Genomic DNA, 20,305 nt, shown 5'->3' on the forward strand with positions numbered 1-20,305 from the left:
GGCAAGATATGGGAGCCCTTGAGGGAAGAATATTCTAGGAGAGGGGACAGTCAGTGTGTGGGCTCCGGGCAGCACGTTTCTTGCCATACTGAAGAACAGCAAGGAGGCCAGAGTGCTGGAAGAAAATTTGCAAGGGCAAGAGTGATAGAAGATGAGGAAAGAGAAAGGATAGGGGATCAGACCGTGAAAGGCCTTGCAGGACACTTAGCAGGGAGGTGAGTGTCATGATGATCTGACTTATGTTTTAAAAGCATCTCTGACTGCTGTGTGGACAACAGATTGTAGCATGAAGGTCGAAGGAGGGAGACCATGTAGGAAGCTGTATTAAGTATCCATTGCTGTATTAACAAATACCTCAAAACTTTGTGACCTCAACAGCATTTATTATCTCACTGCCTCTGTAGGTCAGGAATCTGGGCACAATTTCGCTGAGTCCTCTGGTTCAGGGTCCTTCACAGGCAGCAATCAAGTTGTCAGCCACGGCTGCAGTCATCTCAAGGATCCACTGCAGAAAGATCCACTTCCAGCTTCACTTGGGCAACTGTCAGCAGGATTCAGTTTTTTTCAGGATATTGTATCCTGGGCCTCAGCTCTTGTCTGTTCAGGGGGCTTCTCATTTTCTTGCCATGTGGGGCTCTCCACCAGAGAGCTCACAACAGGGCAGCTTGCTTCATCACAGCAAGCAAACAGAAAAGAGAGGGAGGCAGAAAAAGAGAAAGAAAAACAGAGAGACAAACAGAGGTGTCACAGTCTTTTATACTCTAATCTCAGAAGTACATCCCACAACTTTTGTCATAGTCTATGCCTTAGAAGAAAGTCACTAAGTCCAGCTGTTTCTGAAAGGGAAGGGATTATGCAAAGGTGTGAATACCAGAAGGCAGAAATCATTGGGGGCCATTTTAGAAGTGTCCACCACAGAGGCTACTGCAGTTATCCAAACAAGAGATAGTGGTGGCTTGCACAAGGTTTATTGTAACAGAGGAGGAGAGTAGTCAGGTTCTTAATAAAATTTTAAAGGTAGAGCCAACAAGATTTTTTGTCTGACTGGATATGGGGTGTGAAAGTGAAACATCAGCTGGGCAAGGTGTCTCACACCTGTAATCCTATCACTTTGGGAGGCCAAGGTGGAGGATCACTTGAGGTCAGGAGTTCAAAACCAGCCTGGCCAACACGGTGAAACCCCATCTCTACTAAAAATACAAAAAAAATTAGCCAGGCGAGGTGGCGGGCGCCTGTAATCCCAGCTACTCGGGAGGCTGAGGCAGGAGAATCACTGGAACCCAGGAGGCAGAGGTTGCAGTGAGCCAAGATCGTACCATTGCACTCCAGCCTGGGTGACGGAGAGAGACTACGTCTCAAACAAACAAACAAACAAACAAACAAAAAAAAAAGTGAAGGATTGAGGGTGACTTTAGGGTATCTGCTCTGAACAACTGGAAGGATGGAGTTGCCATTGACACAGATGGAGAAAACTAAACAGTAAGGTTTAGTGGATTAATAGGGAGGGGTTGCTGAAGATCAGGAGCTCTATGTTGGTATGTTAAGTTTGAGATCACCAACACATGAATGGATAAAGAAAATGTGGTACTTATACACAATGGACTGCTATTCAGCCACCAAAAGAATGAGATTCTGTCATTTGCAATAGCATGGATGGAACTGGAGATCATCACGTTAAGTGAAAATAAGCCAGGTATAGAAAGACAAACATCACATGTTCTCACTTACTTGTGAGATCTAAAAGTCAAAACAATTGAACTCATAGGGATAGAGAATAGAAGATGGTTACCAGAGGCTGGGAAGGGTAGTGAGTGGTGTGGTGGGGGGAGGTGGGGATGGTGAACGCATACACAAGAAATTTAGAAAGAATGACTAAGACTAGTATTTGATAGCACAACAATGGGACTATAGTCAATAATTTAATTGTACACTTAAAAATACCTAAAAGAGGCCGGGCGCGGTGGCTCATGCCTGTAATCCCAGCACTTTGGGAGGCTGAGGTGGGCGGATCACGAGGTCAGGAGATCGAGACCATCCTGGCTAACACAGTGAAAACCCGTCTCTACTAAAAATACAAAAAATTAGCTGGGCATGGTTGCAAGCGCCTGTAGTCCCAGCTACTCGGGAGGCTGAGGCAGGAGAATGACTTGAACCCGGGAAGCGGAGCTTGCAGTGAGCTGAGATTGCACCACTGCACTCCAGCCTGGGCAACGGAGCGAGACTCCGTCTCAAAAAACAAACAAACAAACAAAAAACCTAAGACTATAATTGGGTTGTTTGTAACACAAAGGATAAATGCTTAAGGAGATGGATACCCGATTTTCCATGACATGATTATTACGCATTACATGCCTGTACCGAAATATCTCATGTACCCCACAAATATATACACCTGCTATGTGGCCATGAAAATTAAAAATACAAAAAAATTAAAAATAAAATTAAAAATAAAAAAAGTTTGAGATCATGATTTGACAACTAAGTATATCACAAGTCCTTGAGCTGTCCTTCAAGTTCTCTTTAATTTTTATCGTAACTTCTTTCAACTCAGGTTTGAGTAGATGCAATTTTATTCCTCGACTAGGATCGCTGCTAATTTCCTCAATCTAATTGGATCCACCTAACAACTTTACACCCTCAATGGATTCTGCACGGTTAAGAGTATGGACTCTGGGTCTGAACCATGCACTGACTAGCCATCTGAGGGGGCACAAGTTATTTAGCCTCCCTATCCGTTTCCTCACCTGCAACGTAAGGATAATAATATCACCTCTATTCTAGAGGTTACATCTTGGGCTTTTGCAAGGATTAAACAATTTAATATTTGTAAGGCACTCAGAATGGTGCCTAGTGTTTGTTAGAAGTGCTATAAGGATTAGCTACACAAATGTTCTATGTGAGTGTGTGTGTGTGACTGGTTCTCAGCCACAATTCTGGAGTCACTTGATAAAAATTTAAATACTGGTCTTCCCAAAACTGATGTTGTCTCTTGGAAGGCTTTTGATCAACTACAGGCTCTCAGAAAATATGGACAAAGGCGCAAGAACCCCTCCAAAATTGGAATAAATACTTGAAGATATTAGGGAATTTTTGTTAATTTTCAGGTGTGATAATACTATTGGGGTTATATTTCTTTTAAAGAAATCATCTTTTAGATACATATTGAGGTATTTATGGCTAAAATTTCTTGAATTGGCTTTTAAAATAAAACAGAAGACAGAGTAGTAAATGAGTAGAAATGAAATAAGATTGGCCCTGTGTGGATAATTTTTGAGAAAGGGTAATGTGTACATGGGAGTTTATTATACATACTATACTATTTTTGTATATGTGGAAATTCTTAATAATAGAAACATTTTTGATCCAGGATCTATGCCAAGAGAAATTTAAGCCCTAGTACTGCTTCCCATGGTAAATATTTGGTACAACTTGGGTTCTGAATATTTATTAGCACCACAGTGACCTCTGAGACAGTGTCCCTGCTGGTATGGAGACATACAAAACAAAGGTTTTCAGGCCCAACATTGTCCTTTTAACATATTACTACTGCCTTTAATGAATGTTAACTCATGTAATCCTTTAAAAAAAAAAAAGCCAAGATGTAACACCCATCCAACTTGTCTCCAGCTGCAACCTTGCCTCCTACTGTCTATGATGAGGAGGGCATTCTTAACCCAACAGCCTGTATCATCTTTAAAAACATGTCAGATCATGTCACTGCTCCATTTAAAGCATCCACTGGCTCCTATCTCGAGAGTAAAAGCAAGTCCTTCCAGTGGCTTCCAAGGTTCCACATGCCCTGGCTCCTTCATCTTATACTATCTCTCCCTCATTGGTCTTCCTGCTCTTCCACACGCATGCTGAGAGAGAACTTGCTGTTCCCTCTGCCTGGAATCCCAGACATCCACATGAATTGCTCACTCATCTCCTGAAGTTCTCTATTCAAGTGTCACTTTTTCCTCAAGGCCTTCCCTCACTTCCCTATTTAAAATAACTACCCTTTCCCCCTAAAGCAAATCCACCCTAGTACTCTCCATCCTCCTTTTTATTTTTCTGTGGCACTTACCACCATATGACACACTATTTGTTTATTTTCTGTATCTATCCACTAGAATGACAGTTCCATGAGAGCAGAACTTTTGCCTGTTCTGTTCACTACTATGTCTTCAATGCCTTGAATAGTTTCTGGCACACACGAGGCATTTAGTATTTGCTAAATGAATTAATACATGCTCATTCCTTCTAGATGGCACCATGTTAGCATCTCTTCTCCCTGAATGCCCTGTCACTCATTCTGCATCCTTGTTCACCACTATGTTCACTATGCTGCATTATCCAGCACCTGTCCTTGTAGTCATTCCTTTTGGGGAGAGTTGTTTCCATGGTGACACAGGAGCTTTTCACCTACTTAGCAGGCCTCTCAGAAAGCTCTTTGCACCATGGTTCTATTTCTAGTGTTGTTAAGACTCCAACACACACAGAACTTTCCATTCCTATCCTGGAAAGCATTCTCGATCAGTATAGCTAGCTGGTGCTTTTCAGCAGTTCTGCAGGCAGGTTTATTTAAGCAGACCTCTTTTGATAGACATTTAGTATGTTCTAAGGCTTTGCCTTTTCATTCATTCACTCAAAATATTTATGAAGGGCCTATTCTACTCCAGGCACTGTTTTAGTCACCTAGCATACACCAGTGATTCACCCTGGTTTCCCAGAGTTGAATTATCATAAATTACTCCACCTATTGTTTATGTTGTTGTGAAGAGTGTCAAAGATCTTGATCTTGCTTGCTGATCTCTAGCTCCTGACTTTGCAGCCCACTGATGCGAAATATGTACAGTAAAAAAAAAAAAAACATGGCGCGGTGCAGAGGCTCACATCTGTAATCCTAACACTTTGAGAGGCCAAGAGGATCACTTGAGTCCAGGAGTCTGAGACCACCCTGGACAACATAATGAAACCCTCATCTCTACAGAAAATTCAAAAATTAGCTGGGCATGGTGGCACATGCCTGTAGTTCCAGCTACTTGTGAGACTGAGGTAGGAGGATGGCTCAAGCCAGCAAGTCAAGGCTGCAGTGAGCTGTGACTGCACTCCAGCCTGGGTGACAGCAAGACTCTATCTCAAAAAAAAAAAAAAAAAAGTACAGAAACCAACACTACCTCCTTGTTTGTTAAATACAACGGACAGACCACACACACACACACACACACACACACACACACACACAAAAGCCTATCTAGGCATTTGGAGTGTTGGACAAACTTGTACTACTGAGGAGTTGGGCACTGCATCCCAAGTGTCCTGACCCATTCCAGAGTCTATCAGCCTCTTTGGGAACAGGAAGTTGGAAGTGGGCAATCACTGAATTGCTAAGATGACCTTCATTTGCTTCTCACTCAGATTTCTGTAATAGGCCAATGTTCCTCTTCAGTATGGACATTTTTGATTCCACAGTGTGTCATTACCTGTGGTTTGTGAGCTTACCTCCTGCTTTGCAAAAGATCTAGAACTTCCCCATTGATATAATGCTCAGAATACCTTCTTGCTATACCATCAGCATTCCTAAGGAATAAGTAAATACAAGCTCAGTTGAGAAGAAAAATCTGCATGGTTATTCATCAGGCAGGAAAAACAAATACAAATAAAGACAGCTGCAAAGTTAACAAGAAACTATTGCTGCCAAGGACATGCTTAATCTTTAGTGTCATAATAACCCTCTTTGAGTGACTACTGCTTTCTCACTTTCTCACTGAGAAACTTTGTTCTCTAAAATCAAAGACCCTCAGAAATTTGCTGTTTGAAATTTTATCGGTAGGAATAAAATATCTTGCTTGGAGGACCTAAGTCACTTTAACACAGAGATACAGCTTCAACTTACAAGCAGCCAGTTGCAAAGCTTCAGAAAAGAGGTTTTCAAAGAAACAGGACAATGGGTCCACTCTGCAGTCTAGGCCTGATGTTGACCCTTTTTCACAGTCCTGCTTTGTTTTGAGGCTATTAAAACCCTGCTTCATTTAAGTTCCATCTAAACTTTACACTTCCTCAAAATCCTGTAACTTTATATTTTCCTTCCCCTGGTAAAATGTCCCATGGTGTCTCTGGTGTGCAATCTCCCTCATTAAAAAAGATCGATAGACCTGGTTTTGTTGACTACAGGTTTGTCCCAGGTGGTCTTAGGCTGACTGGGCTTGAACAGTCTTGCTCAGCTTCAGGGTTCCTAAGATTGCAAATTTCAAAAACTGATACAACAAACATTTTTTCACTCCTAAATACAAATGCACCTGTCCACGTTGCCAGGTAGTTATGCACATGGCTACCATGTCAATTTGGTCATAACTAGGGTTAGGTCACTTCTCTGGAAGGTTAGTTATTAAGAACAAGAAAGAAAGTCAGGGTTCTGCACAGCTTTTGGTTTGATTCTTGTACTGGCTTATGTTTCTTTTTCTTTGGGGCTACAGGTAAATATTTTGTCTGCTAAACTGACGCCCCCATCCCCAGTGCCTGAACAAACAAAACTGAGACATATCTAGTCAGCTGAAGCTGACAAATACAGGGGCCAATCTGGTTACAGGCAGGCAGTCCTGGCCACGTCGACACCGCAGAGACTGTGGAACAAGTGGACGTGCTACTACTGTCCCTCGCATCCCCCATCTGGGCCGCGGGACTAGTGCCCTCAGGTCTATGACCCACTGCAAGAACCCAAAGCTCGACGCCCGCCCAGCCCTTCACATCCGTCCCTTGCAACAAGCAAGAGAAGAGAGGCGCGGCTTCAGGGGACGGGCGACGGTTTACAGGACAGCTCGTACACAGTACCAGCTGACATCCCCTAAGCCTGAGTGTCTAGGCTCCTGCCTCCACATTTAAGAGCCGACTGCGCCCCTTGGTGATTGGACGTCCGGACGCACCTTGAGTAGAGGCCAAGCAAACTATCGAGCCCGTCCAAAACGCCATATTTGTATCTGACGTCATCCTCATGTTGCCTTTCCTCTCTGTGATTGAGGAACCAATCGGTTGGGTGTAGCAGACGGGGCGTGGCTCTTCAGGTAGAGGCCGAAGGTGCTGAGAGCGGTCCCAGGCGGCCATCTTGATTCCTGGCATCACTCTCAACGTGCCCTCCCTCTCCGTGATTGGACGAGCAGGGCGGGCCTTCCGGAGGCACACAGCCGACCAACCAGAGATCTGCGCGTGCTCGATCTGGTCATCTGTTTTCTGACATCTGGAGCCACTAGCAGTTATCCTGTTCATTCCTGGGCGCCTGCGACCTTCCGAAGCAAACAAGACTTGCTTGGGGAAAGTTGCCTTGCCAGTATAGTGGAGCTTGGTAGAAACTTAAAAACTGCCTGGGGCTGCCTGGGATGGGGATCTCGAGATGCTTGTGGGGAGCACATTTTAGGAAACAGGGGGCTCAAGCTGCATGAAATGCTACGGGAAATAGGAATGAGAGACGCAGAATGGTCGGAGAAAAAAGCTAGGAAGGTGTTTGGGAGTAAGATTTTGGAGTGCCTTGAATGCCAGACTAGGGAGTTTGGACTATATCCTGTAAGATAGGGGATAAAAATAAACTTTAAACAGGAGTGATATAACAAGATAATGTACTTTAGAAAATAATTCTGTAACTGTAGGGGGAGTCCCAAAGTGTTTCTCAAATTGTGTTCGGGGAAGTTCAAAGTGTGTTTGAGAGCTTGTTTTTATATGCAGATTCTTGCCTCTCACCAGACCTGCAAATAAAGTTCTCTGGTTGTACAGCCAGGAAACTGCATTAAAAAAAAACTTTTTAGGTTAACATACCTTTGGTGAGAAAACGCATAAACCATATGGATAGGGCTCTGAATTTTCACAAGCTAAACACTTCAGCCAGGCGGGGTGGCCCGTGCCCCTAATCCCAGCTACTCGGGAGGCTTAGGCAGGAGAATGGCTTGAGGCCAGGAGTACCAGATCAGCCTGGGCAACATAGCAAGACCCCTGTCTCTAAAAAAATTAAAAACAAAAATAACACACTCCCGTAGTTAACACCAGATGAAGAAACAACATGGCCAGCAGCTCAGAAGCTCCCCTTTTCCCCTTTAGCCACTGCTGCCTGCACCAAAGATAAATATGATCATTACTTATAAGAACTGTAGATTAGTTTTGCCTGTTTTGAATTTGATATAAATAAAAGCATACAGGATATATTGTGTCAGCTTATTTGTTAGTGTTATTTATGAAATTCATCCGCATTGTTCCATGTAGTTGCTGTAGACTCTGTTGCTATAGATTGTTATCATAATTTATCCAGTCTCTTGTTTATGGGCCTTTGGGTAATTTCCAGTTTGGAGATAGTAGCAAAAAAAATGCTAAAATGAACATTCTTCTTCATTCATATCTTTTGCTTTGTAAATTATAAAGCAAGACAACAAGACCTAAAGACTGATTCATTCACTACCTATTTATTGAGCCCCTTACCAGACTAAGGTCAGAAAATAAAACAGAAAAGACAGCAAAGGTCCTGCCCTCATGGAACTTATTCTAACTGGAACGAAACAACACCTACGTGGGCAGCAAAACAAGTCAAACAATTGCAATTGTGATAACTCTGAGGGAAACAAGGTGAGCTAGAAAAAGAAGGGTGGGGACTTAACCTATTTTTTTATGTGGTAGCCTGGTTAACTCTCAGAAAAATATCTAGGAAAAAATACAAGAGATAAGTTGGCACTGCTACACGATGAGTATTAACAATGGGTAGAGCATTCCTGGCAGGAGAGACACCATGTATAATGGTCATGGAGGAGGAGAGAGCTTGGCCCATTCAAGACCAGTGTGGCTTCAACACAATGAAGGAGGGATGGCATAAGGTGTATCTGGGTATTAAAGCATATGATACAAGGCCCGAGTAAGAAGTTGAGATTTTATTCCAAATATTATGAAAAGCAATCGAACTGTTAAAAACAGGAAATAATGTGATCTGATTTACTTATTTAAAAGATTCCTCTAACTGCTGAGCAGAGAACAGATTAAAGACAGAATTTAGGAGGCTGCTAGAGCAGTCTCAGGGAAGATATGCTGGCATAGAGCTTAGAGGAAAGGCTTGAAATACATCTGGGAACTGTCATGGCAAAGATCATCACCTTAATCAAGTGATAAAAGGTAACACCTCGCTGCACTGGCCTGGGTAAAAATCTAAAGAATAAAATACCACCACAATATTGGGAACCCATGTGTGGTGGTGTATTCCTGTAGTCCCAACTATTCTGGAGGCTGAGGCAGAACTGCTTGAGCCCATGAGTTCAAGGCTGTAGCAGGATACAATCAGACCTGTGAATAGCTACTGCACTCCAGCCTGGGCAACACAGCCAGACCCCATCTCTTCGAAAAAATGTATATGTGTGTGGCCGAGCACGGTGGCTCACGTTTGTAATCCCAGCACTTTGGGAGGCTGAGGCAGGTGAATCACAAGGTCAGGAGTTCAAGACCAGCCTGGCCAAAATGGTGAAACCCTGTCTCTACTTAAAACACAAAAATTAGCCGGGCGTGGTGGCAGGCACCTGTAATCCCACGTACTTGGGAGGATGAGGCAGAGAACTGCTTGAACCCGGGAGGCAGAGAACTGCTTGAACCTGGGAGGCAGAGGTGGCAGTGAGCCGAGATCGCGCCACTGCACTCCAGCCTGGGTGACAGAGGGACAGTCCATCTCAAAAAAAGAAAAAAAAAAGTGTGTGTGTGTGCGTATATATATAGAGAGAGAGAGTGAAGAGAGAGAATGTATTCTGATGTGATGCACCAAGGACATAGCATTTCTACCAAAAATTCACTATCTGAATCCAATGAGGAAAACTCCAACAAACCCATGTTACAAATTTAACAGTTAAATCTAAAACTATCAGTTAAAGACTAGAGACCTGATAAATAATTGCAATTTGTAATCCTCCATTAGATCAAGAGCCTGGAAAAACAATTTTTTTCCCATTTGCTCCAAGGAACATAGGAGCAACAACTTATAAATTTGAATAAGGACTGAAGGTTAGATAATAGTACTATTGCAATATCAATTTCCTGATTTTGATAAGTGTACTGATGACATAAGAGAATCTCTCTGTTGTTAGGAAATACACATTTTAAGAACGTATAGATAGGCTGGGCATGGTGGCTCACGCCGGTAATCCCAACACTTTGGAAGGCCGAGACGAGAGGATCGTCTTCACTCAGAAGTTAGAGGCTGCAGGGAACCATGATCGCGCCACTGCACTCCAGCCTGAGCGACTGAGGGAGACCCTGTCTCTATAAAAGAATGTAACGCCAGGCACGGCGGCTCACGCCTGTAATCCCACCACTTTGGGAAGCTGAGGGAGGCAGATCACGAGGTCAGGAGTTCGAGACCAGCCTGGCCAACATAGTGAAACCCTGTCTCTACTAAAAATGCAAAAAAATTAGCCGGCCATGGTGGCGCGCGCCTGTAGTCCCGGCTACTTGGGAGGCTGAGGTTGGAGAATCACTTGAACCCGGGAGGCGGAGGTTGCGGTGAGCCAAGCCCCGGCCACTGCACTCCAACCTGGGCAACAGACCGAGACTCCGTCTTTAAAAAAAAAAAAAAAAAATGTAGAGATAGAAGGACATCATGTCGGCAATTTCCTTTCAAATGATATAGCACATGCAAAACGTTAACATTTGTGGAATCTAGAAGGGTTTGTGGGAATTATTTGTAATAGTTTAGCAATATTTCTGTAACTGTGAATTACTTGAAAATGAAAGGTTAACAAAGTTACTGAGATTAGGAGAGAACGTGAGGAGCGAACAGACCTAGCCATGAATAACCAACAAATAAAACTCGAGGAAATAAAAAGGAACTCAAATGGCATGCGACCAACGGAAGACATAGCTTCTGTACTCTTAACCCTAAATTACTAAGCGATGACCCTCCTGCAGCTTTCTAATCCAAATCACCAAAGACAATCTCGCCGCCCAACTTTGCCAAAAAGCAATTTAACGCCAGCCGACTCCGCCATGTTTTCCCAGTGAGCTTGCGAGCGCGTGCGTACGCGCGTAGTTCGCACGCACGCACGCACGCATGCACCAACCAATCGGTGCTCTCGTCGGCGACTCGTTACCGCAGGGGCGGTGCGTTCTTCTACACATGCGCAGGGTTGGGCGGGCCTCCTTCTTTCTCGCCTAACGCCGCCAACATGGTGAGTCTTACTGTTGCGGGCTCCGGGGCCGTCGACCATGCCGCTCGACCTCCACCTCCGCTGGGAAGCTGAGGCGCCGAACGGCTCCCAGAGGGTCCCGGGAAGCGCATGGTGAGGGTCCCCGGGCCGGCTGTGCAGCGGAATCGGTCCCTTCCTGGACTCGCGCCCTTCCCGGACTCGCCGCTGGCGAGCGCGTGGAGGGCCCGGCAGGCCTGGCGCGCCTTGGGCCACGCGTGCGCGCCTCCGCCGCTGGAGCTGGATGGCTGATGCGGCTCGTGGTCCGAGAGCCTTGTCCTGCCGTGTGGGCCTTGCGGACCTGGGAGCTGGCGGGCGGTGGGAACCGGGCTTAAGCTACTGAAGCGTTTGCCGATTTCGTCCATCCAGGTTGGCGCCTGGCTCTCGGGCGTTTGTTCCCTGCAGCATTCCTTTTCGCTGAATTTAACCATGTTGTCTTTAGCTGCAGAAGGTGACATATGTAGCGAGTATTTCTAAGTAAGTTTCACTGTCCTTTCTCCTCCAATTTTAGGTGTTCAGGCGCTTCGTGGAGGTTGGCCGGGTGGCCTATGTCTCCTTTGGACCTCATGCCGGAAAATTGGTCGCGATTGTAGATGTTATTGATCAGAACAGGGTAAGTGTCACAACTTTTTACTAAACATGGCAGTGGACATGTGCCCTGCAGATGGCAATAATGAATTGTCTCGATGGCTGTGTAAGATGAGGATGCTATGGGTAGTCGCTTTATTTTACCATTGAGGAAACAGGTAATGGTACGGGTTTTAAGCACAGCCTGAAGTTAGCTATTAGTATTGAATTTTAGTATTAGCCACTTAAGCTAGAGCCAGTTATGGGCTGAAACGTTGGTTAGTTTTAAATGAGTTACTATACGTAAAGTGAGTTTAGAACAGATCCAGCACGTAGAAAGCACTTTTGTATTTACTGCTGTGTATTTGAAACAAGCAAACTAAGGAGTTGACCACTGACTATAAATCAGCAGGGATCAGAGTCCTAAAGTTGCCTGTAAATTACATGTGGTTGGTTTCTATGGGGTACTAATAGTTTAAGAAGGAGCATTTAATGATGTGGAGAGATGTTTGTGTTGAGCAAAAGACATAAATATATATAACCCAGATAGGACAATCCTTGTCTTTTCTGAGCAATTTATTAAAATAGTAGTGTGGGTTTGATGGCCCTGAACGGATAAGTAATGTTACAGAATCATCTGACCATTTTAATTGCTGTTAGATTTTGCACTGAAGTTCTTGATGTTTGTGTTCTAGGCTTTGGTCGATGGACCTTGCACTCAAGTGAGGAGACAGGCCATGCCTTTCAAGTGCATGCAGCTCACTGATTTCATCCTCAAGTTTCCGCACAGGTAACTGTCCACTAATCATCACTCCTCCCTCCCATCCCCAGATTTGTTTATGCTAGTAAAAGTTTGTTTTGGAGTAAACAATATGGAAGATTCAGAGCCATCCTGAAGAGGGATTTGCATCATAGAAGTAGACAGGGATTATTTAGTTTTAAAATGTCTTGCCTGCGCGTGATAGCTCATACCTGTAATCCCAGTACTTTGGGAGGCCACGGTGGGAGGGTCTCTTGAGCCCAGGTTTCAAGACCAGCATGGGCAACATGGCGAAAACCCCCATCTCTACAAAAAATAAAAAAAAAAAATTCGTTGGGCATGGTGGCACGCGCCTGTAATCCCAGGTAGGGGGGCCTCGGGGGTGCTGAGTTGGGAGGATCGTTTTAGCGAGGTCGAGGCTGCAGAGAGCCGTGATCATGCCACTGCACTCCAGCCTGGATGACAGAGTGAGACCCTGTCTCAAAAATAAATAAATAAAATAAATGCCTTAAGGTCACTTTTCTATCCTGGTAGTTTAGGGCTTTGCCTTTGTTTAGACTTGCCATCTTCTTTTCTTCTGGTTTCTGCCAAATTTTTAGCTTAAAGTAAACAAAAATACTAAGTCTTGTGTTTACTGCTACTAGCTATCATTAGGTAAGCTCTCAGTGTGTGTCAGTTACACAGTATTTAATATAAGAGGTTTTATCCCTAGCTTACATTTAAGTGAGGCAGTGAATAGCGGTTCTTTATTGACATGAAAATTAAAACACTTTAGTGTGTTGCTATACAGTTAATTCAGCCCACAATGATGGTTGCAGTGGAACATGTAATTTTGCATGCTTTAAAAAATAGTCAAAAACTTGCTGTATGTTGGCCGGGCGCGGTGGCTCACGCCTATAATCCCAGCACTTTGGAAGGCCGAGGCGGGTGGATCACGAGGTCAGGAGATGGAGACCGTCCTGGCTAACACGGTGAAATCCCGTCTCTACTAAAAATACAAAAAAAAAATACTCCAGGCATGGTGGCGGGCACCTGTAGTCCCAGCTACTTCGGAGGCTGAGGCAGGAGAATGGCGTGAGCCCGGGAGGCGGAGCTTGCAGTGAGCCGAGATCGCAACACTGCACTCCAGCCTGGGTGACAGAGCGAGACTCCGTTTCAAAAAAAAAAAAAAAAAACTTGCTGTATGCTGAGCACTACAGGCACTGTGGGACGTGTATTAACACATAATGGATTTTGAAGTACTGGTAGTTGAAAACATGCCACTTGAACAACCTCGAGTGAACATAGCCATGCTGCTACTACTATGACATACCAATTAGGGGTGAAGCTTGAGGATACTTGTCAAAGTTCAAAGCAGTAGAAAATACTTGGTAACTTAGATTTTTCACTAGGTACTCTTGTAATTCTGCCTTGGATCCCTGGACACCCTGGATTTTATTTTTAGGATGTTTGGCCACAAATTGTTACTGTAAATTTTTTTTTTTTTAAAAAGCCTAACAGTTAACATTAATTACCTTGTGTGTTACGAGAATGAATGGCTCGGATGTGTGCAGTGGCTCATACCTGTAATCTCAGCACTCTGGGAGGCCAAGGCAGGTAGATAACTTGAGGTCAGGAATTTGAGACCAGCCTAGCCAACCCTGTCTCCACTAAAAGTCCAAAAATTAGCCCAGTGTGGTAGTGTACTCCTGTAGTCCCAGCTATTTGGGTGGATGGAACAGAAGAATTGCTAGAACCTAGGAAGCAGAGGTCACAGCCAGTGTTGGGCCAGTGCATTCTCCATCCTGGGTTACAGAGCAAGACCCTGTCTCAAAAGAAGAAAAAAAAAAAAGAATGGTTTTCAACACGTCCACTGCCCGAGTGGAATTATATATAGTCAGAGGTGGGTTTTTTGTGTTTTTTTTGAGGGTTTTTTTTTTTTTTCTTTTGACACGGAGTCTCACTTTGTCACCCAGGCTAGAGTGCAGTGACGCAATCTTGACTCACTGCAACCTCAGCTTCCCAAGTAGCTGGGATTATAGGCACCTGCAACCACGCCCAGCTAATTTTTGTGTTTTTAGTAGAGATGGGGTTTCACTATGTTGGCCAAGCTGGTCTTGAACTCCTGACCTCAGGTGATCCACCCATCTTGACCTCCCAAAGTGCTGGGATTACAGGTGTGAGCCACTGCGCCTGGTCAAGAGGTAGTTTTTAAATTCATAAAATGGGCTGGGCTGGGTGCAGTGGCTCATACCTGTAATCCCAGCACTTCAGGAGGCCAAGGTGGAGGATTGCTTGAGCCCAGGAGTTGGAGACCAGCCTGGGCAACGTAGCAAGACCCTGTCTCTACAAAAAATATAAAAATTAGCTGGGTGTGCTGGTATGCACCTGTAGTCCCAGCTACTTGGGAGGCTGAGGCAGGAGGATGGCTTGAGCCTAGAAGGTTGAGGCTACAGTGAGCCATGATCATACTATTGCATTCCAGCCTGGGTGGCAAGCAAGATCCTCTCTCTCAAAAAAAAAGGGACTGGATTACAGTTTTGATTAAAATATGCTTGAAGTTAATAACCTATTCTGGCTTACTGAACACAAAAATAAGTAAAATACATAGTGTACCAGGTGTTGTGTAACAGGAAGAGTGCTTTTCAAGGAACAAAGAAAGTGTCTTTGATAATGAGTGACTTCAAAGCTGATTTCTTAATCTGTGGTCTTGGCTCGTTCTAGTGCCCGCCAGAAGTATGTCCGACAAGCCTGGCAGAAGGCAGACATCAATACAAAATGGGCAGCCACACGATGGGCCAAGAAGATTGAAGCCAGAGAAAGGGTAATAACTTAGGGTCATTTGAATTCTGGTCCTTTCTTTTTTTGGAGGGTTCAAGATAGTGTGAGAGGGATAATTTTTATTTATTTATTTATTTTTAACAGAAAGCCAAGATGACAGATTTTGATCGTTTTAAAGTTATGAAGGCAAAGAAAATGGTAAGATTTAAGATCTGTATTTTTGTGTAACTTAGCTTTAAATAATAAGGGAGCAGTAGCCAAATCCCATTTCAGGCTGCCAGCTTCTTGGAAGCTTTCTGTAAAAAAGGAGAATTTATCTTCATTTGTATTTCATGATGTCCCTATGGAATTGTTACCTTTCTTCAGATGTAGTTGTAGGGAAACAGACTACTTAATGCCCTTTCTAAAACTAGCATAAATTGGATTTTATTGTATGTATACACAATAAGTGCTTTCTTACATTGATAATTTTCAGAGGAACAGAATAATCAAGAATGAAGTTAAGAAGCTTCAAAAGGCAGCTCTCCTGAAAGCTTCTCCCAAAAAAGCACCTGGTACTAAGGGTACTGCTGCTGCTGCTGCTGCTAAAGTTCCAGCAAAAAAGATCACCGCCGCGAGTAAAAAGGCTCCAGCCCAGAAGGTTCCTGCCCAGAAAGCCACAGGCCAGAAAGCAGCGCCTGCTCCAAAAGCTCAGAAGGGTCAAAAAGCTCCAGCCCAGAAAGCACCTGCTCCAAAGGCATCTGGCAAGAAAGCATAAGTGGCGATCATAAAAAGTAATAAAGGTTCTTTTTGACCTGTTGACAAATGTATTTAAGCCTTTGGATTTAAAGCCTGTTGAGGCTAGAGTTAGGAGGCAGATTGATAGTAGGATTATAATAAACATTAAATAATCAGTTCCTTTTTTTTTTTTTTTTTGAGATGGAGTCTCGTTCTGTTGCTCAGGCCGGACTGCAGTGGCACTATCTCGGCTCACTGTAAGTTCCACCTCCCGGGTTCACGCCATTCTCCTGCCTCAGCCTCCTGAGCAGCTGGGACTCCAGGTGCCCGCCACCACGCCTGGCTAATTTTTTGTATTTTTAGTAGAGATGGGGTTTCACCATGTTAGCCAGGATGGTCTCGCTCTCCTGACCTCATGATCCGCCCGCCTCGGCCTCCCAAAGTGCTAGGATTGCAGGCATGAGCCGCCGCGCCTGGCCTAAATAATCAGTTCTTTAATCTCACTCTCTGCCCATACTTGGATAGGTAGTGCAAAATCATTGCAGTCATAATTGATCATGTCATGAGAAATCATGATAACTTAGAACACCAAGTGACACAAGTGACATTTTTTTCTTATGGTCACCTTGGCTTCAGAACATCTTTTTTCCTTGTACAAATATGTTTGCCATAAATAGGTAAAGTGACAGCCTCTTGATGCTCAAGAGTCTAGCAGATTTATTTTATTTATTTATTCATTTTTTTTGGAGACAGAGTCTTGCTGTGTTGCCCAGGCTGGAGTGCAGTGGTGCGATCTCAGCTCCCTCCACCTTCCGGGTTCAAGTGATTCTCCTGCCTTGGCTTCCCAGGTAGCTGGGACTACAGGCGCCCACCACCATGCCCAGCTAATTTTTTTTGTAGAGACTGGGTTTCACTATGTTGGCCAGGCTGGTTTTGAGGCTGGTTTTGAACTCCTGACCTCGTGATCCGCCTGTCTCGGCCTCCCAGAGCGGGGGATTATAGGCATGGGCCACTGCACTTGGCCTTTTTTTGTTTTTTTTGAGACAGAGTCTTGATCTTGTCACCCAGGCTGGAGTGCAGTGGCACGATCTTGGCTCAGCGCAACCTCTGCCTCCTGGGCTCAAGCGGTTCTCCTGCCTCAGCCTTCTGAGTAGTTGGGACTATAGGTGTGTGCCACCACGTCTGGCTAGTTTTTGTATTTTTAGTGGAGATGGGGTTTCACCATGTTGGCCATGCTGGTCTCGAGCTCCTGACCTCAGGTGATACACCTGCCTTGGCCTCCCAAAGTGCTGGAATTACAGGTGTGAGCCACTGTGCCTGGCCTGCAAATTTTCTTATAAAAAGTAAACTAGGAAAATAGGGCAAGTATAAAAATTGCAGGTTGAGCATATTTCTAATCCAAAAAGCTCTAACCTCTGAAACTGAGCTATGACACTACAATTTAAAAATCCCTAGCCTACCCGCATGGTGGGTTATAGTCAAAATACAGGTACACAGCACTATTCAGTGTCCCTGAGGAAGAAATAGTTAACCTTCAGGGTACGTGTATATGAAGCATAAATGAATTTCCTGTATAGACCTAGGTCCCATCCCCAAAGTGTCATGTATATGCACTTAACTCCAACATCAGAACACATCTCGTCCTAAGTGTTTCAGATAAGAGATACTTATCCTGTGTATAGTAGGTTGGACTTCTGGTTCTCTCTACCACAAGATACAGGTAATTTGGGGCAGTAAAAGATCCTGGATAGATTTAAAAATACTACAAAGCTGTACATGAAATAGGATTACTTTTTTTTTTTTTTTTTTTTTTTTTTTTTTTGAGACAGAGCCTTACTCTTGCCCAGGCTGGAATGCAGTGGCATGATCTCAGCTCACTGCGACCTCCACCTCCCAGGTTCAAGCTGTTCTGCCTCAGCCTCCCAAGTAGCAGGGGTTAAATGCGTGCACCACCATGCCCCTCTAATATTGTATTAGAGATGGGGTTTTGCCATGTCAGCCAGACTGGTCTTGAACTCCTGACCTCAGGTGATCTGTCCGCCTTGGCCTCCCAAAGTGCTGGGATTACAGGCGTGAGCCACTGCTTCTGGCCAGGAATACATTTTAAATAAATTCGTTTCCTAACCAAAAGCTAGCTTCAAGCTTCACTGGGGTAAAGGAAAAAGCACATTGATTTGCTTGATAATAGGCAAGTGGTATGGTGTAATAAGGAAAACATGGACGATTTGGGATTACCTGTTCTGCTCTGGGAGGTAGAGAATTATCTAGAGAAAGTGGCATCTATAGCTAAAATAAGAAGGTGGTGTAAGGGGAAGAATGACACGAGATAGGAAATAAACGAACTGATAGGGTAGAGGACTGGCTCGGGACCACATCAAGGAAGTAGGTTAGTGGTTAGATCTTGTAGGGGAACATGGGAAGCCCTGAGGGTTTTTTTAAATGGCGTGATATCTCAGATTTAGATCATTGAACTGTTAAGACTGAATCTGATGGGATCAAGACTGGGAATGCTGGGGTTGGCAGTATGAAGTTTGGCAGTAATCCAAGGAAGTGACAGTGGTAATGCCATTTAGGTGGTCTTGATCATGCATTGGACTGCAGAAATAAGGGAGAAAACAATGTGTCAGGGTTTCTGGTTTGTACCTCTGGTTCATTGGTTGTGAGGGAACATGAGGCAGGGTAAAGTTTATCCAGGTAAAATGAGTTAGATATCATGTAGACTATCTGGGTGTATATGCAAAGACTGCAGACAATCTATACTAAAATCCTGGCTCTGCCTCTTGAAAGCTATGTAGTTTAGGCACATAGTCAAAATCCAGTTTCCTCATCTATGTGGTACGCTTCAGAGTAGTTAATCATGATATGTAGTCCAGTGACTGGTTCCCCTGGTAAGAGCTGTGATAATGACACAAGGAGGAGAGGTTTCAGGACAGACTTGGGATTCATGAATATGTAAGTGGTCACTGATTCCCCAGGGGTAGGATGACAACAATCAAGAGATGAATAGAGGTTGGAAAGGAGTCATGAGGGGTGGGAAACTAGCAGGGGCACATGGAAGCTAGGGAAAGAATTTTGCTTGAGATCGTCAAAGTGAGGGGAAGAGGGTAGTAAGCAAAGGAGAAATGTTATATGGGGTTTGGAGGTTTTGTGTTTGTAAATCTGGAATGATGGGCATGTTCAAATGCTTCTGGGAAAGGAGCTAATAGAGAAACTTGGCCCTTCGAAAAACAGGAAGGGATGGATCCTAGGGGAGAGGAGGAAGGATTAGCTTTAGAGGAAAGATGTCCTTTACGTGAGGAAAAGGAAGAAAAGGTGGGTTTAGATACTAAATCTGTAGGTTTGCTGTTAGGAAATTAAGGACTTTTCACCTTTATCTCTGAAATTTCTCTGGAGTTAGCAAGGCAAGGTCATACACTGAGAAGGAGGGATGAGGCAATGTAGATTTGCAGACATACAGGTTGTAATTCCTTATGGAGGAAAGGGGAGAGCACTTTTGTCAGACTGCCTGCGGCTTTGAGAGCCCTTTGGCTACAGTCCATGAGGTGCTCAGAGGATGAGAAAGCTCCAGGGTAGAAGCAGTATTCAAGCTGCACCTAGAAAATAGTGCAATACAGAACAGTGGAAATTGGAAATTCCAATCTTGGAATCTCTAGGAAAGTAACTGAGGCATACGATGCCTGAAAAGGAGTAGAAAATAAAATTAAGGTGGGACCATATGATAAGAGATTTGAGGCCGGGCACTGTGGCTCACACCTGTAATCCCAGCACTTTGGGAGGCTGAGGCAGGCGGATCACCTGAGGTCAGGGTCCGAGACCAGCTTGGCCAACATGGTGAAACCCCGTCTTTACTAAAAATACAAAAATTAGACAGGCATGGTGGAGCATGCCTGTAATCCCAGCTACTTGGGAGGCTGAGGCAGGAGAATCGCTTGAACCCAGGAGGTGGAGGTTGCAGTGAGCTGACATTACGCCATAGCACTCCAGCTTGGGCGACAGAGGGAGACTCTGTCTCAAAAAAAAGACTTGAGCAAGGGCGTAATCTTCAGGAAGGTCAGTGTAGTAGCATAGTGTGGATTGGGTTGGGGGATGGGGAAGGAGAGCAGAAAATTATTGAAATATCCAGGTGCATAAAAGTCTACTTTGATTATGGAGAACTACACACTTGTTCAGTCACCCTCATCGGAGACGGGGGATGGCATACGAAAAGAATGCTGATTTCAGGCTGGGCACGGTGGCTCATGCCTTTAATCCCAGCACTTTGGGAGGCTGAGGCAGGTGGATCAGGGGTTCAAGACCAGCCTGGCCAATGTGGTGAAACCCTGTCTCT

The 20,305-nt window shown here is 44.4% G+C and overlaps 1 protein-coding gene and 1 long non-coding RNA gene across 3 annotated transcripts; one reads left to right on the forward strand and one right to left on the reverse strand.

Annotated features, from left to right (window-relative positions):
- Nucleotides 1-362: 362 nt before the first annotated feature.
- Nucleotides 363-7,109, reverse strand: LOC104005522 (uncharacterized). Its single transcript, XR_678902.5, has 3 exons — nt 6,906-7,109; nt 5,485-5,562; nt 363-668 (listed from the first exon to the last, which is right to left on the reverse strand). It is a non-coding gene; the product is annotated as an uncharacterized LOC104005522 (long non-coding RNA).
- A 3,947-nt stretch (nt 7,110-11,056) lies between these two features.
- RPL14 (ribosomal protein L14) lies at nt 11,057-16,066 on the forward strand. 2 transcript variants are annotated; one of them, XM_001135032.7, is made up of 6 exons: nt 11,057-11,159; nt 11,686-11,787; nt 12,437-12,531; nt 15,205-15,304; nt 15,406-15,459; nt 15,737-16,066. In XM_001135032.7, the coding sequence occupies exons 1-6, from the start codon at nt 11,157-11,159 to the stop codon at nt 16,016-16,018; spliced, it is 636 nt and encodes a 211-aa protein (XP_001135032.4). In that variant the 5' UTR covers nt 11,057-11,156; the 3' UTR covers nt 16,019-16,066. The 2 variants fall into 2 exon arrangements, with proteins under 2 accessions (XP_001135032.4, XP_003950119.3); XM_003950070.6 differs by having other exon boundaries at nt 11,085-11,270.
- The last annotated feature ends 4,239 nt before the right edge of the window (nt 16,067-20,305 follow it).

The sequence above is a fragment of the Pan troglodytes genome, chromosome 2, assembly GCF_028858775.2.
Source record: "Pan troglodytes isolate AG18354 chromosome 2, NHGRI_mPanTro3-v2.0_pri, whole genome shotgun sequence".
Classification (NCBI taxonomy): Eukaryota; Metazoa; Chordata; class Mammalia; order Primates; family Hominidae; genus Pan; species Pan troglodytes.